At 32.3% G+C, this 13,714-nt stretch overlaps 3 protein-coding genes across 3 annotated transcripts; 1 reads left to right on the forward strand and 2 right to left on the reverse strand.

Moving 5' to 3' along the window:
- Window positions 1–4,761: 4,761 nt before the first annotated feature.
- Window positions 4,762–5,211, reverse strand: LOC135151929 (uncharacterized). The gene has a single exon (XM_064091177.1). The coding sequence runs from the start codon at window positions 5,209–5,211 to the stop codon at window positions 4,762–4,764; it is 450 nt and encodes a 149-aa protein (XP_063947247.1).
- A 715-nt stretch (window positions 5,212–5,926) lies between these two features.
- On the forward strand, window positions 5,927–9,123 carry LOC108216644 (immune-associated nucleotide-binding protein 9). Its single transcript, XM_064087863.1, has 5 exons — window positions 5,927–6,170; window positions 6,520–6,797; window positions 7,761–7,925; window positions 8,000–8,086; window positions 8,456–9,123. The coding sequence occupies exons 1-5, from the start codon at window positions 5,939–5,941 to the stop codon at window positions 8,846–8,848; spliced, it is 1,155 nt and encodes a 384-aa protein (XP_063943933.1). The 5' UTR covers window positions 5,927–5,938; the 3' UTR covers window positions 8,849–9,123.
- Window positions 9,124–10,934: 1,811 nt separating this feature from the next.
- On the reverse strand, window positions 10,935–11,699 carry LOC108216653 (uncharacterized). The gene has a single exon (XM_017389481.1). The coding sequence runs from the start codon at window positions 11,697–11,699 to the stop codon at window positions 10,935–10,937; it is 765 nt and encodes a 254-aa protein (XP_017244970.1).
- Window positions 11,700–13,714: the final 2,015 nt, after the last annotated feature.

The raw sequence follows: 13,714 nt of genomic DNA on the forward strand, positions 1-13,714 counted from the left end.
AAAATATATTATTTTAGTTCCTGGAAGTCGGTCTTTTTTTCTATTCATATTACTCCATATTTTTCACACAAAAAATGGATATAATATATTGAAGAGTCAGTATTCAAAGTTTGTCTACAAACTATACAATATAAATCCACAATTTTACAAATGTTAAAATAAAGTATGATAGATAAATCAAATATAATTTGTTAATGATATTTATTTTATACTTTTTATAATGGGATTATATTTATATATTATAAGTTAAAAGTGAGTTAGTTTGACTTTAAAATTTTTATAAAATATAAGTTTTAAATGAAGTGAATGGAGTATATTTTAAATTTATATATCATATATTTATTTGTATAAGTATGATTACAAATTTAAACAAAAATTTGAAAGTTAAACTTGAAAAATTTTGAATGTTTGTAATTATGATGTTTTTTTGAATTTAAAAAAAATAACTGATAAGCATTTATAAAAACAAAATAATATGAAATTAAGATTGTAGATGAGAAAGGAGAACCGAAAAGAATTTACATTAGTCTATAATTAAAAAAGGATGAAGTAGGTGAGAAATGAGGATGAGAGAAAATTAGTAAAAGCCCTAATTAATGAGACTGTAATTAATGAGGAAGAGAAAATAAGTTAATTGGTCAAATAATTAGTGGAAGATGATGTCACTAATTAAAGGAGAAGGTGACACATGACAGTGCTGATATAAGGTAGGCTTTGTTTTAGTAATAGTAATGATAAAAATTTAAAAAAAGATAAATATTAATTGCAAAATTTCACTATAAAAACTACTCCCTCCGTCCCTTTTTATCTGTCCATTTTGGAAAAAAAAACACATACCAAGGAATAATTGATTGTATAAACTTTTTCATTAAATACCTCTAATTAATATCTTGAAAATGGTGGAATACCCCTACTTTATGTCTTGAAAACATGAATTCAACCAAGTTTTAAATAAGTCAAGCCTTGAAAATTGAAATTATGGAGATATATTTGAAAAACTATCATTAAATTAGTTTTGAAAGTATAAATGGACAGATAAATAGAGACAAATTTTTACTTCCAAAGTGGACAGATAAACAGGGACGGAGGGAGTAACTAATAATCACCAAAATAAGATAGTCGGTGTGTCACTACTCCAATCTCAATTTATGCGATTAGGATTTCTGTACAATGATCTTATAATAAATTTTATGTAACAATGGGGATGTTGTACTCTCTCGGATGTTGGTGCAATGTGATAAATGTTCAGTAAATATAACAGCTAAGTATTTTTAATATGTTTATTATTTTTCACTTGGTTGTATCGACAGGCAGACGGCGGTTTGTCCCGACTTTCCATTTTGGTTAATATAAGTGCTTTTTTTCCGGCAAAAAAAATAATCACCTAATTGAATTGATTGTTTTAGCTGAAATCATGTAGTTTTAATGAAAATGTTTTCTATGAAAATTATTTTACTAAATAGCGGCTTTCATAAAAAATATTTTCCAAGGATATATTTTTCTTAAAAAATGTTTTCCTATGAATTATTTTTCATGAAAAAAAATTATGTCACAAAATACGCCAAGAATTTTTTTCCCCATAAAATGCGACTATTGAAACAAATTTTTCAAGAAAAAGTAATTTTAATCTAATCTTCAGAAAGAAAGATATTTTCCCAAAAAAAATAAATTTTACGAGACTTTTTCAGAAAAATTCTTGAAATATATTTTGAGAATATTGTTTTCAAAATTTTCAGAGACATTTTTCGAGAAAAAATAACCGAGATATTTTAGGGGTGAAATTCATTCGATATTCTTTTCCGAGAAAATTCATTAATAGCTTTCGTGTTAAAATTACTTGTGACTTGTCTTTAATTCCCGGATGAAGAAGGGAAGTCTCCTTATCTTCAAGTTTATTTAAATCATTTATTTTTTATTCGAAAAGAAAAACAATCATTTATTTTATCTTAGGTATTACCCGGGAACTTCTTCATCAATGTGAAAATCGCTGAGTTCTATTTGACAATAGAACACATGATCAGAGAAAAAAAAGGATAAATTCTTATCCATAATCCAAAACAACCTGCACTTATATATATTTAAACGGTTTTTATGTAGTGTGCCCATGGGCACATACTAAGCGCGGAAATTTTTGTATTTGGAACATTTTAATTGGCTCCTACTTCTTAATAATGGTGAACCTCCTTGTAAATACACCAACTATACCAATCAAAATGTTCTAAATCTAAAAATTTCCGCGTGCCCATGGACACACAAGACAAACCCATATTTAAATAATATCCAAGAATTTATGGATAACTTAAAAATCTCCGAGATTCTTTATTATATTCCTAACAACCGCTAAAGAGTAAAGACTAGACTTTCTTGGGCCCAAAAGCCTACAAAAGGGACATACGTACGAGGTTGCAATAAGCACGAGGGTCTAAAAAATAAAACTGAAAGATGAGTGGTGTAAAAACAAATCCTACGAGTGTGATGATGGTGGTAGTATTATTGATAATGTGTGCAAGAAGTGTTGTTTCAAACGCTGAGACAGAATGTTGCAAACAGTGTCAAGTTGGTTGCTGCGGAGATTGGCCACCAAGCATTCCGTGCTTTGTGGCTTGTACTCGAGATTGCCCATACTGCGATGCTACTTGTTGCTTTAAGTGGCCTCCTTGTCGTCTGTCCAAAAATCTCACCCATGGTATTTTGCATATAGTGACTTTTTGATTTATGATTGCATCGAGATTGATTAAATCGGTCTTTCTAATGTGTGCCCAAGGGCACACAATAAATATCAACTTTCATGGTTTGTTTTGATTGGTGGAATTGATGTGAATGCAGGACCATTTACATTTATTATCCATCCACCAATCAAAAGCAAGAATTCTCATGGGAGTTAGTGACTATTGTGTGCCGTTGGGCACACCATAGAAAATTCGTTATTAAATTTGTGTATGTATAATGCTCACAAGTTTGTTTATGTGCAGAACAAGAGGGAGAAGCCGAGAAGGTGATGACTAGAAAACCCAAGCATTAAGTAGACGTGGAGGGTATTTTGTATCGTTTTCTGAAGTTTGTGAACTGTGGTGAATTTATATATCCTATTAAACTTGTATGTGTTTTTTATAAAAAGGATTTTTTTTTTTTAAGGTGTTCAGCTGACATTATGTATTTTCAATTTATGAGTGATAATTTATATTTTAAGTTTCATACATATTATATCCTTTTGTTACTCAAACACTGGTCAAAGAATCTCTGTATATTCTTCAAACAGGTTTTTAATTAAAATTTAAAGAAAAATGAAAAAATTAACGATTTAATGAAGAGGTTTTCTCATAAATACATAAGTTCAAAATTATTTTTGCAAAAATACTATATCTTTTTTAAATATCTTGCAAAAATACCAAACTTTTGACATATTTGCAAAAATACTCATGCAATGGGCCAATTAACTGAAGTTGCATCTGGTTGAATCTAGTTGCAGACTTTATTTTTGCAAATATTTTCTAAAAAATTAGTATTTTTGCAATTTTTTCAAGATATAGTAAAATCGCAAAAAAACTTAGAAAAATTAGTATTTTTGACAAATTTAATGAATTCCCAGCTAGTTACTCTTAGAAGTTTCTCTCTCCTATCTTTTGAAAAGTAACTAAACGCTCAAATTATTATGATTGAATATAATATTAATTTTACTCCAATTCTTATTAAATTTGTTTTTACGATATTCAATATATTAACTAACTAGAAATCATCTATTAATTATATTATTTATTTTTTAAAAATTGATTTAAGAGCTTCATTCGTTAAATTATAAAAGTATCACATGTAAAAGTCAAAAAAAAAAAATAGCAAAAAATAAAAGTGAAAAAATAAAATGATGTTTGATGGAAAAATTAATAAAACAAGGATATAACAAAAAAAATATTATTTAAACACGGATTTAAATCTAATTTTCTCATATAAAATTATGATTGTATTTTAAAAATTTTATATTGTTATGAGCATTGAAAGTGTGAAAAAAAATTGAAATTTAAAAGACTAAATAAATTATTTACTTAAATTTTAATATATAATTAATATAATAACAACTATATATGAAATAATTAAAATAAAAGGAAATTACCGGTAACTAAAAAATAAAAAAGACATCATGTGGAAAAGTAAAAAATTAAAAAGTAGCATTGTGAATATCCCTTTATAAAATAATAAAATAATAGCTTACAGTCTTGTAATGTATTGACCATTTTGAATTTTATTCATAATAAAAAAATTACAACAACTTATAAAATTATATAATATGTCAACAGACTCCTATCATTAGTTTTTACAATAACCTTAAAATGTGCCTCAAATTCTTCATCATCAATATAAAAAATTTAAGAAGACACGAGATGTATAAAATATTTTTTTAGCCAACAGAAGTATAAACTATTTAAACAGCAATCTGAAAATTATTATCATGGAATATATATATATATATATATATATATATATATATATATATATATTTTGAAAAAACCTGATATCCATTAAGAAGAAATATCAGACAATAAAGTCTCCAACAACAAGTTCGGAGGAGACGTGTAAATGCTTTGGCAACCTGGCAAACAAGGTAATCGAGCCATCAAATGGGCTGCTTTGTTTGCCTGCCTTTTAGCAAAAGTAAGTGAAAATCCTGGACTAGAAAAGATCATATCACGACATTCATCCAGCAGGAAGCCAATCTCCAGAACATTGTCATGGGATTGGGTGAGAGCTTTCACTGCGAGCATGGAATCAGACTCGATACTCGATAGTGACATGCTGGTAAGGTAGAGTAGATAACCACTGGAGGCCTTCCTTGATAGCAGTGATCTCTGCCTCAAAAACTGAGCTAACCATCGGCAGACTCCTCACCTTGCCGCCTACAAAATCTCCTATGTGATCACGCAATATGAGACCCACTGTAAAAGTACTCTCTCCTAGCTTGATTGCTGCATCCGTGTTGAGCTTAAGATGACCCACAGCTGGTGCTTTCCATATACAAACATCAGCTAGAATGTTGGGTCTCCTACTGGAGGAGCTTGCAATCCTGGACTCCTTCGCCATTCTCCAATCAGCAAAGTACTTTGCACTCCATTCCATTGCTACCATATCATTCACCGTTTTATTCTCCCAGACTTTCTTGTTTCGGAAAAACCAGATGCCCCATAGAACTCTAGCTATTAGAATGATCTCTTCTATCATGGAATATATTAAAATTAAATTGAAGCTGAATCGAGGGTTGAGGATAGCCTGGTAATGACCACGTCATTTTATACTAAGTGTCGCTTTAACTTTTCTCAGAGTTAAGGTCTAAAAAAAATATATTTCTACATATTATTTTTAAAAATTTTTTTCTGAATAAAAATATAAATGTTAAATTTTAATTAAAAAAAATATGAAAAATAATATGTAAAGGCGTATTTTTTTAATACCTCAAATTACGTGAAAAAAAGTTAAAGCTACACTTATTCTTGACGGAGGGAGTAGCAATAATTCTTGGGTTTACAAATTTTTTATTGGCTTACGCATATACGATGAGTCCCTACGCATTCCCTCTCATTCTATATATACGCCTACAGTCATACATGAGATGTTACACAGCCCTGATATCAAGTAAACTTTACATCTCTCGGAGGAAATTTCAAAACTTTTCAACTTCACAGGTATCTACATGCACCATCATTTTGTGTTAGATCTTGCTCTAGTACAGTGAATTTGGTCTTTTCTTTTATTTATTTTTAGCTATTAACCATAACATTTGGTTCTTTAGATTTGTATATATGAGATATTTTTATTCAGCCCACATTCACAAAAATTTAAAGCTCAATGCTCAAATGGACCCAATTCTATGTAAATTTTCTTTTTATGTAAATTTGTGTATATGATCTGAAGCTTGTAGATTTCTTGTCACAGGTAATTTAATTCTATAATGGGCGGAAGTTCGGTCGAGGATAACTGGGAGATCTCTTCTCTTACCAGTGGACCTCGGACTCTGGTTTTAGTAGGATGTACCGGAAATGGAAAGAGTGCTACAGGAAATAGTATCTTGCAAAAGAAGGTATTTGTGTCCTTGGCCAAGTCATCTGGTGTAACTCAAACATGTGAGCTGCAAACAACTGTACTAAGAAACGGCCAGGTTCTAAATGTTATCGACACCCCAGGTAAAGTTTCTTTGTAAGCTTAAGTCTATAGAGGGGTGGCAATCTCATACACGACCCAAAACTCGACCCAACCCGAAACCCGATTTACTGAGACATAAATCCGAAAGTGACCCGAAAATCACCCGAATGACCCGAATTGACCCAAAATTAAAATTTCATTTCTAATAACTTCAATTTTCAGTTTTATCTAATTTTCAGTTTTATTTAATTGTAAGTGATTTTAGCTTGACTTGATTATAACCCGAACACAACAGGTTACCCGAAATTGCCACCCCTGTTTCATTTATAAACCAAAGTGACCTTGTGCTTAATTGAAAAAATAACTAATGTTACACAATACCTATTGCAGGTCTATTTGATTGTTCTGTCAAAACAGAATTCACTGTAAAAGAAATTGCTAAATGTATCAACATGGCCAAGGATGGTGTCCATGCTGTTCTTGTTGTTCTTTCAGTCAAGACTCGTTTCTCCGAAGAAGAAGAAGCAGTTGTCAATAGCCTTAAGGCTCTATTTGGGAACAAACTGACTGATTACATGATAATTGTTTTCACTGGTGGGGATGATTTGGAAGATGATGAAAAAACTTTGGAAGATTATCTTGGGGATGAATGTCCCAAACCACTACAGGTATTTTTATGCTGACAGTCAAAGTTATGATTGCCTGTGTTTCCGACATTTCAAATTTGTAGTATGAGTTGTTACAGTTATTAACAGTTGCACTTCCTTAATAAGGTGCTTTCATTTATTTTGCCACCTATTATCAAAAAATTAACTCTTAGTGGAATTTATTTTGCTGAAGTTCTGTATCATTTGTGTAGTTGTGCTCTCGGTTGATTTGAGACCTGTTGTCCATTTATTAGGATAGTTAATTAAAAATACTTGTAAGATAACTACAGTACCCAAGTTTTGTGGTAGTGTTTGACCGCTACTTTCTCCTCTTGGTATGTTTGTGTTAGGTCCTTTTTGTATCATAAATTACTCTATAAAGTGTTAGAATACAATATGATCCTGCTAAGCCCTTCTAACACCTTGAGGTTTTAGGGGAAATGGTCAATTAACATAGTATTGGTAAGCCCTCCTCTACAACCTTTAAGGTTTAGGAGAATCGGTCACTAAACAAAACGTGAGCAATTTTTCAATTTTCTCAGCAGACCGTAATGGATTTAAAACTTGGCTTAACCATAAGAGATCAAAGTTCCAACTAATGCTGAAACTGAACCCTTTATTTTTTAACAAAACCTATGGTATTAACTTAATTAATTCTAATTTGCTAAATAGTTACAATTCTGTTCTGTTATGTGTTACTGCTGAGATAAGAAGCAATTGTGTGCCATGTATGTGATTGCTGATTCCATTACGAAGATTGATACACTTCTGCATCCTTCCATGGTGTTCCCAGAGGCCCGACCACATTCATGTCTGTTAATAGAAGCAGTAGCAATCCATGTATATGGTTTTCAGGATTAATATTTTTTTTTTTGCCTGAACATGATTAATATTGAATTAAGTCAATGCTTAATGGCATAATGTTGAAGAAAAAAAATGTTAATATTACTAATAAATTGATGTTTTATTTGAGCTATTATTCAGAAACTTCTTGATCAATGTGGAAATCGACGGGTTCTCTTCGATAACAAAACACGCAACCAGGAGAAGAAAGACCAACAAGTTCAAGAGCTGTTGTATCTCGTGAATCTTGTCGTTGCAAAGAATGGTGGGAAGCCTTATACACACGAGTTATTTGTGGAATTGAAGGTGATAGTTCGTATGCAGTCATGTTGCTCCTTAAGGTCAGTGTACATCTGAAATGATTATTTCTGCCCTTGCAGAAAGGAGCTATGGAGCCTAATGATCAGATAGAAGAAGGAACCAAGCAGGTGAACGAGGAGCTACTAAACAAGCGACTAACTGAAATGGTATAACTAACTAAAGTAATTTTCATAAAGTTATTGGGTATATATCATTATATGGTGCTCCCTAATTTTTTTCTTACAGTTGGATTTTTTTATTACCCTGTTGTTTACAAAGGCTGAGTTGAGGTCATAAGTTTTTTGATGAGTAGAGAATATAATGCTGGGAAGATCGACTTATCTTTCGGTAATTATGAGTATGCATATTATTGTATGTTGTGCATAGATGCACTGTGGAGTTTGGAACTAATAGTCTTGACATCATTAGCTACTGCATTGAGCATATTTACATGCTACTAAAATATTTAAACATTTTAGTTGAGAAATATAGTAAATCAGTAGCCCGTTTCAGATTGCAAAACTGTTGCTCCACAGGTTGAGCTGAAGTTTAAAGAGACCAATTCTAGGCTTGAGGCACAGCTGCGAGAAGAGAAGTCTAGACTCGAAGCCGAGCTGGTGGAACAAAAGTCTAGGCTTGAGGCGCTGCTGCTAGAAGAGAAGCTTAGGTTTGAGCAGCAACTAGCAGAAGAGAAGGCTGCGAGATTGAGTGCTGAGAAGTCTAGGCTCGAGCAGCAGTTCAAGGAAGAAAAGTCTAGGCTTGAGCAACAGCTGGATGTAGAGAAGGCTGCCAGATTGAAAGCTGAGAAGAAGGTGCAAACTACTAAAGAGAAATCGAAAGAAAAAATTCACAAGATAAAGGAGGACTTGCAGAAAACAGAGCAGAAGCTCCGGGAGCAAGGTGGAAAATGGAATTGTGCTATTATGTGATGGGTTTTAGCAGATACTTTTACTAATATGCAGCAAATGTTATCCTCTCTCAGTTGCAGCTTTAATCTGCACTTTTGGCCTTGTCATTTTAAATGCTTTTGAGTTTTGATTGTTCTGTCAGAACAGAATTCACTGTAAAAGAAATTGCCAAATGTATCAACATGGCCAAGGATGGTATCCATGCAGTTCTTGTTGTTCTTTCAGTCAAGACTCGTTTCTCAGAAGGATAAGAACAAGTGATCAATAGCCTGAAAATATTATTTGGAAACAAATTGACAGATTACATGATTATTATTTTCACTGGCGGCGATGATTTAGAAGATGCTTAAAAAAGTTTGGAAGATTATCTTGGGGATGAGTGTCCCGAACCACTACAGGTATTTTTATGCTGCCAGTCAAAGTTATGATTGCCTGTATTTCCGACATTTCATATTGCTTCTTATCACCTCTCTTCTTTATATACATAATAAAAAAGTTGTTAGCCACTGCACGGGTTATTTAAAACTGTATTATAATTAAAATATATATAGTTGATTGTAATGTCAATATATCTACAGCATAAATCATATATATATAGAGAGTTAAGTTCTATGGAGTACATAAAAACATTGGAGTATTGGAGTACAAATCATAATTTTTTGGTTTGATCCTATATAATATCTTTGATTATCCAAATTTTGATATAATCTATCATTTATAAGTTGTCTTGCACATAATTGTCAATTAATCATTAATATCTTTCAACTTTAACAAGTATTAAGATTATTGTTCTGCTTATTAGTTATATTGCAGAACATAGAGTCCTATGATTTATAAAAGTAACTATTGTACCATTTGATCACGATGTTTATGTTGCAGAACATAATGTGCAGGTTGTCAAATATTTACAAATATTATTGGACAAAAAAAATTGAAATTTAGATGACTAAATTACATTTTATCAAACTTTGTACTCCAATACTCCAATTTTTTTTGTACTCCATAGAACTTAACTCATATATATGTGTGTGTATATATATATATATATATATATATATATATATATATATATATATATATATATATATATATATATATCATATCCCCTATACATATATACATATATATATATATATGTATATATATATATATAATTTTACAAAAGCAATAATTATATATATATATATATATTAATATAATTGCACGTTTATTATTTTAGAATTATTTTTATTATTTAACACCGTCAAAGTACATATTCTTCTTAAATCTTGATGCCTCCAAGTTTGATGATTTATCTTGCCTTACCACCACTATGTCCTGTCCTCCTATGCCCAGTCCCACTATTATACGAGTCCAACATATCTCTATACGTTCAGCTTAGGCATTCTCTGCAATTTCTGTTTGTTTGTTTGATTCTCATATCAATCCTAAACAATTTATAAGTTTACATGCATGTACAGAATCCACATTCATCGATTTGTCAATTTTTTTACAATTTCACTAAAATTTCCAAATGGTTTTACATTATGAGTGTCTCTTTTACTGTTATCTTGTTAGGGTTAATTACAAAAATTTTAAAACTTTAACTTCTGACCTCTTGTCGTTAAGAAAATAATAAAGACTCCTTATAAATGACAATCTAACTTTTCCAATACGAACAAATTTGAATTTTACGGAACATAAATGAGAAAACCATTCATATATTTAAACATATATATGGGGAGTACAAGTCCAAAGTGCCTCTTTGTAAATTTGACATGGATTATGGTTATCAGAAACCTTTTTTACGGCAGAATTTGGATGAGCTCATTAATATAACATCTCAAGATCATATGCTAAAAAATACTCCCTCCTTCCCATTTTAATTGTCCACTTTGCATAAATCACACAAATTAAGAAGTATTAAATGTATTATGTTGTTATCATTGTTATGCATTAAGAAGTACTAAATTTTCATTCATTTTGGTTAAAAGTCAACATAGTTTGCATCGTAAATAATGAAAATTGTGTGAACTAGTAATGTTAACATTGAAACTTGTTATAATTTGTATTGGACAAAGAAGATGGACAAATAATATGGGAATTTTTTTTTTGACAAAGTGGACTATTAATATGGGAAGGAGGGAGTAACATCTAGCGGCAGTGTTGGTCCCGGAAGCATGATCAAGCTATGGGGGAAGGAAGTGTGAACACTCGTCGAAATAAAAGGAGACTGAGAAATATCCAAACCCTTGAGATGACCATATCCATGGTCTTTATAGACCAAGCTCTGGAGGTGAAAGGATACAATGCTGGTCATGCCACCATTAGTCGGGCAAAATGCTTCTATGATAAGCGTTCCATTGTCCGTGATGCCCAAGGGAATCCCGAAATCAGTGAGCACCGTCATGAAATGATCAGTCACGGTGACAACACCATTTTCATGTGTTATCACCCATAAAAGATAACAGATTGAAAGGTTGAAATCAGTGACGGCTGCGTCTACAGCACACACAGCAACTGAATCTTGGAACCGCATAAGGGTGAACGGGGAATCGGGAACATGGGGGACAACAGTAGGAATTTCGAATTCCCTAAACATCTTCGTTTGAAAATCGAAAAACATAATAAAAACATTACGGGTAGGCATTTCGGGTGTCATTTCCACCCAGTAATATACACCCTTAGCATATACTTCAGTTTTGTCGACAAGTATTGAAACTCTAGAATTTGGTATCTGTCTCCAAACATTTTCCTTCAAACTGAAAATCTCGACAAAAGGAATTACCTCCCCAAAGTGCATACCCTTATCATCCCTAACATAAATTACCCTAATAATTTTGTAATCCTTGTGTAATTCGTCAAAACCCAACCCAACCAAATAATGATTCATATTATCGAGATGTTCCTAGTAACAAGTGGAAGGAAGCAGCCTATGACTTCTAACACAGGGATTCTATAGATACAACTCTTTAGAACAATAATCTTTGTGAGTATCAGTAAACAAAACCATTCCATGTATTTGACCAACTAATTTCAAGCCACGAGTAGGAGTATCAAAAGGAATCTCATACGTTTTGATAACAACATAATTAGTATCAGCAGAGATTAAATAACAATAGTTTCGGACAGAGGTATACGGATGACAAGTATAAGGAGGGCAGATAAGATTACCGTTGCATGTTTATGAATTTGGGAAGATATGAAAGCTGGTTTGTGAATAAGAGAGTACCAAGACTTGTGGACTGTGCTTGAACGGATTATATCCTTTACCGGCAGCCTGGAGAGGATTTCGATGGTCGAACGGTGGCGTTGCCAACTCATCAGTGTTAGTCGGCGACATCACTTACTGTGCTCTTTGGCTTTTTTGCTGAAAGCTTGCTGTGCTCTAGTACCTTTTTGTTTTGTTGCCTCGACAGATTTTTCATGTGACAAATGAAAAATAAGGCATGTTATATAGCAAGGTGGAAGGTACTGGAATCTGCAGCAACAACATTTGGAGCTGTTCACGAACCGAGCCGAGCCGAGTTTTGACCGAACAGAGCCGTGCTTTAATATTTTTTTTTAACGAACCGAACCTAGCCGAGCTTTCTTATCGAACAAAAATTGTGTTCGAACTCGAGCTCGTTAACTAACAAGTCGAACATGAGCTTGTTCACGAACAATAAGAGCCAAGTCGAGCCGAGCCAGAAAAAAAAATCAGGTCGAACCGCTATTTGATAGTTAAAATAAAATCACGAAACTTTGGTTATTTCACTAAAATTTATATATGTTAACATCGATACGGTTGGATTGATGAAAAATATTTTTAAAAAAAATCAAAACACTAAATTAAAATTGAAACACTAATTAGTTGTACTAGTCAAACCTCCACTTGACTGTTAAAATAGCGAATCTTGTTGGCCAACATATAGTTTAAGACAATCACAGATTCACAATAGTATGGTTGTATCAAGATATATGCTGTTGATATAGTTTAAGAATTTGTGTTTTGTTTGTTTGATTTTCAATGCACGGGTCGATCAAGCTTATGCTGGAGTAGGGGTCAACATGTTGCTGCAACTAGCTTTTGTCTATGTCTTTATTTGTATTTATAAGAGCAACTCCAAGGGTAATATGTATAATGGTTGGCTATTTTCATTGGTTATATTGAATATGTAAATTTTTGCTAAGGGTTCTAGTGATTACTCCAATGGGGTTATCTATATTAATGCTTATGTAAATTTATACCTAAAGGCTTTCTTGAATCGACAAATATAGTCAACCAAACATGGTTGACTATATTTTTTGCTAAAGGGGAGGGAGGGTTGGAGTTCCAATTTTTTCACATAATCTTTAAAAGTGACATGTAGATGCCAAATAAGCGTCACCTAGATAATTTTAGCTAAGGGTTTTTACTTGGAGATGCTCTAATAGCAACAATCCTTATTTGCTTATTTGTATGGAATATATGTACTTATCCTAAGTGGTTTTCCACATTCTAGCAGTATTACTAATTTATTGCGGTGCTTAGTAGTTGCAGGGGATGTTGTGTAGAAGACTCGGTTTGTATTAAGTATTGTCTTAATTATTATTAATATATTAACCGTTCAAAAAAAAATAAGGTATGTATTATAAAAATTTCTTGAAAATGTTACATTTTTTTTTAGTTTTAACGAGCCGAGTTCGAGCCGAGCACACTAAAAGCTCGGCTCGAGCTCATTTTGTTAACGAACACATTTATATGTTCGAGCTCGAGCACGAGTACTTAACGAACCGAGCCGAACCCAGCTTTTTTCGAGCCGAGCTCGAGCTTGCTCGTGAACAGCCCCAACAACATTCGTACATGTCAGAGTACGGCTAGTGCCTAGTGCAGTGGAGCAGACTTTTTCTTGTGATATTCATTTATTTATCAGTTTTTCCACTAAG

The sequence above is a fragment of the Daucus carota genome, chromosome 1 (assembly GCF_001625215.2).
Source record: "Daucus carota subsp. sativus chromosome 1, DH1 v3.0, whole genome shotgun sequence".
NCBI classification, from domain to species: domain Eukaryota; kingdom Viridiplantae; phylum Streptophyta; class Magnoliopsida; order Apiales; family Apiaceae; genus Daucus; species Daucus carota.

Bases quoted from the DNA above. Each gene is read 5' to 3' on its own strand.
- LOC108216653 (XM_017389481.1), bottom strand. From the start codon at position 11,699: ATGAATCATTATTTGGTTGGGTTGGGTTTTGACGAATTACACAAGGAT.
- LOC108216644 (XM_064087863.1), top strand. From the start codon at position 5,939: ATGGGCGGAAGTTCGGTCGAGGATAACTGGGAGATCTCTTCTCTTACC. The intron at 6,171-6,519 runs GTAAAGTTTCTT...TACCTATTGCAG, and splicing joins AAATGTTATCGACACCCCAG to GTCTATTTGATTGTTCTGTC. The intron at 8,087-8,455 runs GTATAACTAACT...GTTGCTCCACAG, and splicing joins ACAAGCGACTAACTGAAATG to GTTGAGCTGAAGTTTAAAGA.
- LOC135151929 (XM_064091177.1), bottom strand. From the start codon at position 5,211: ATGATAGAAGAGATCATTCTAATAGCTAGAGTTCTATGGGGCATCTGG.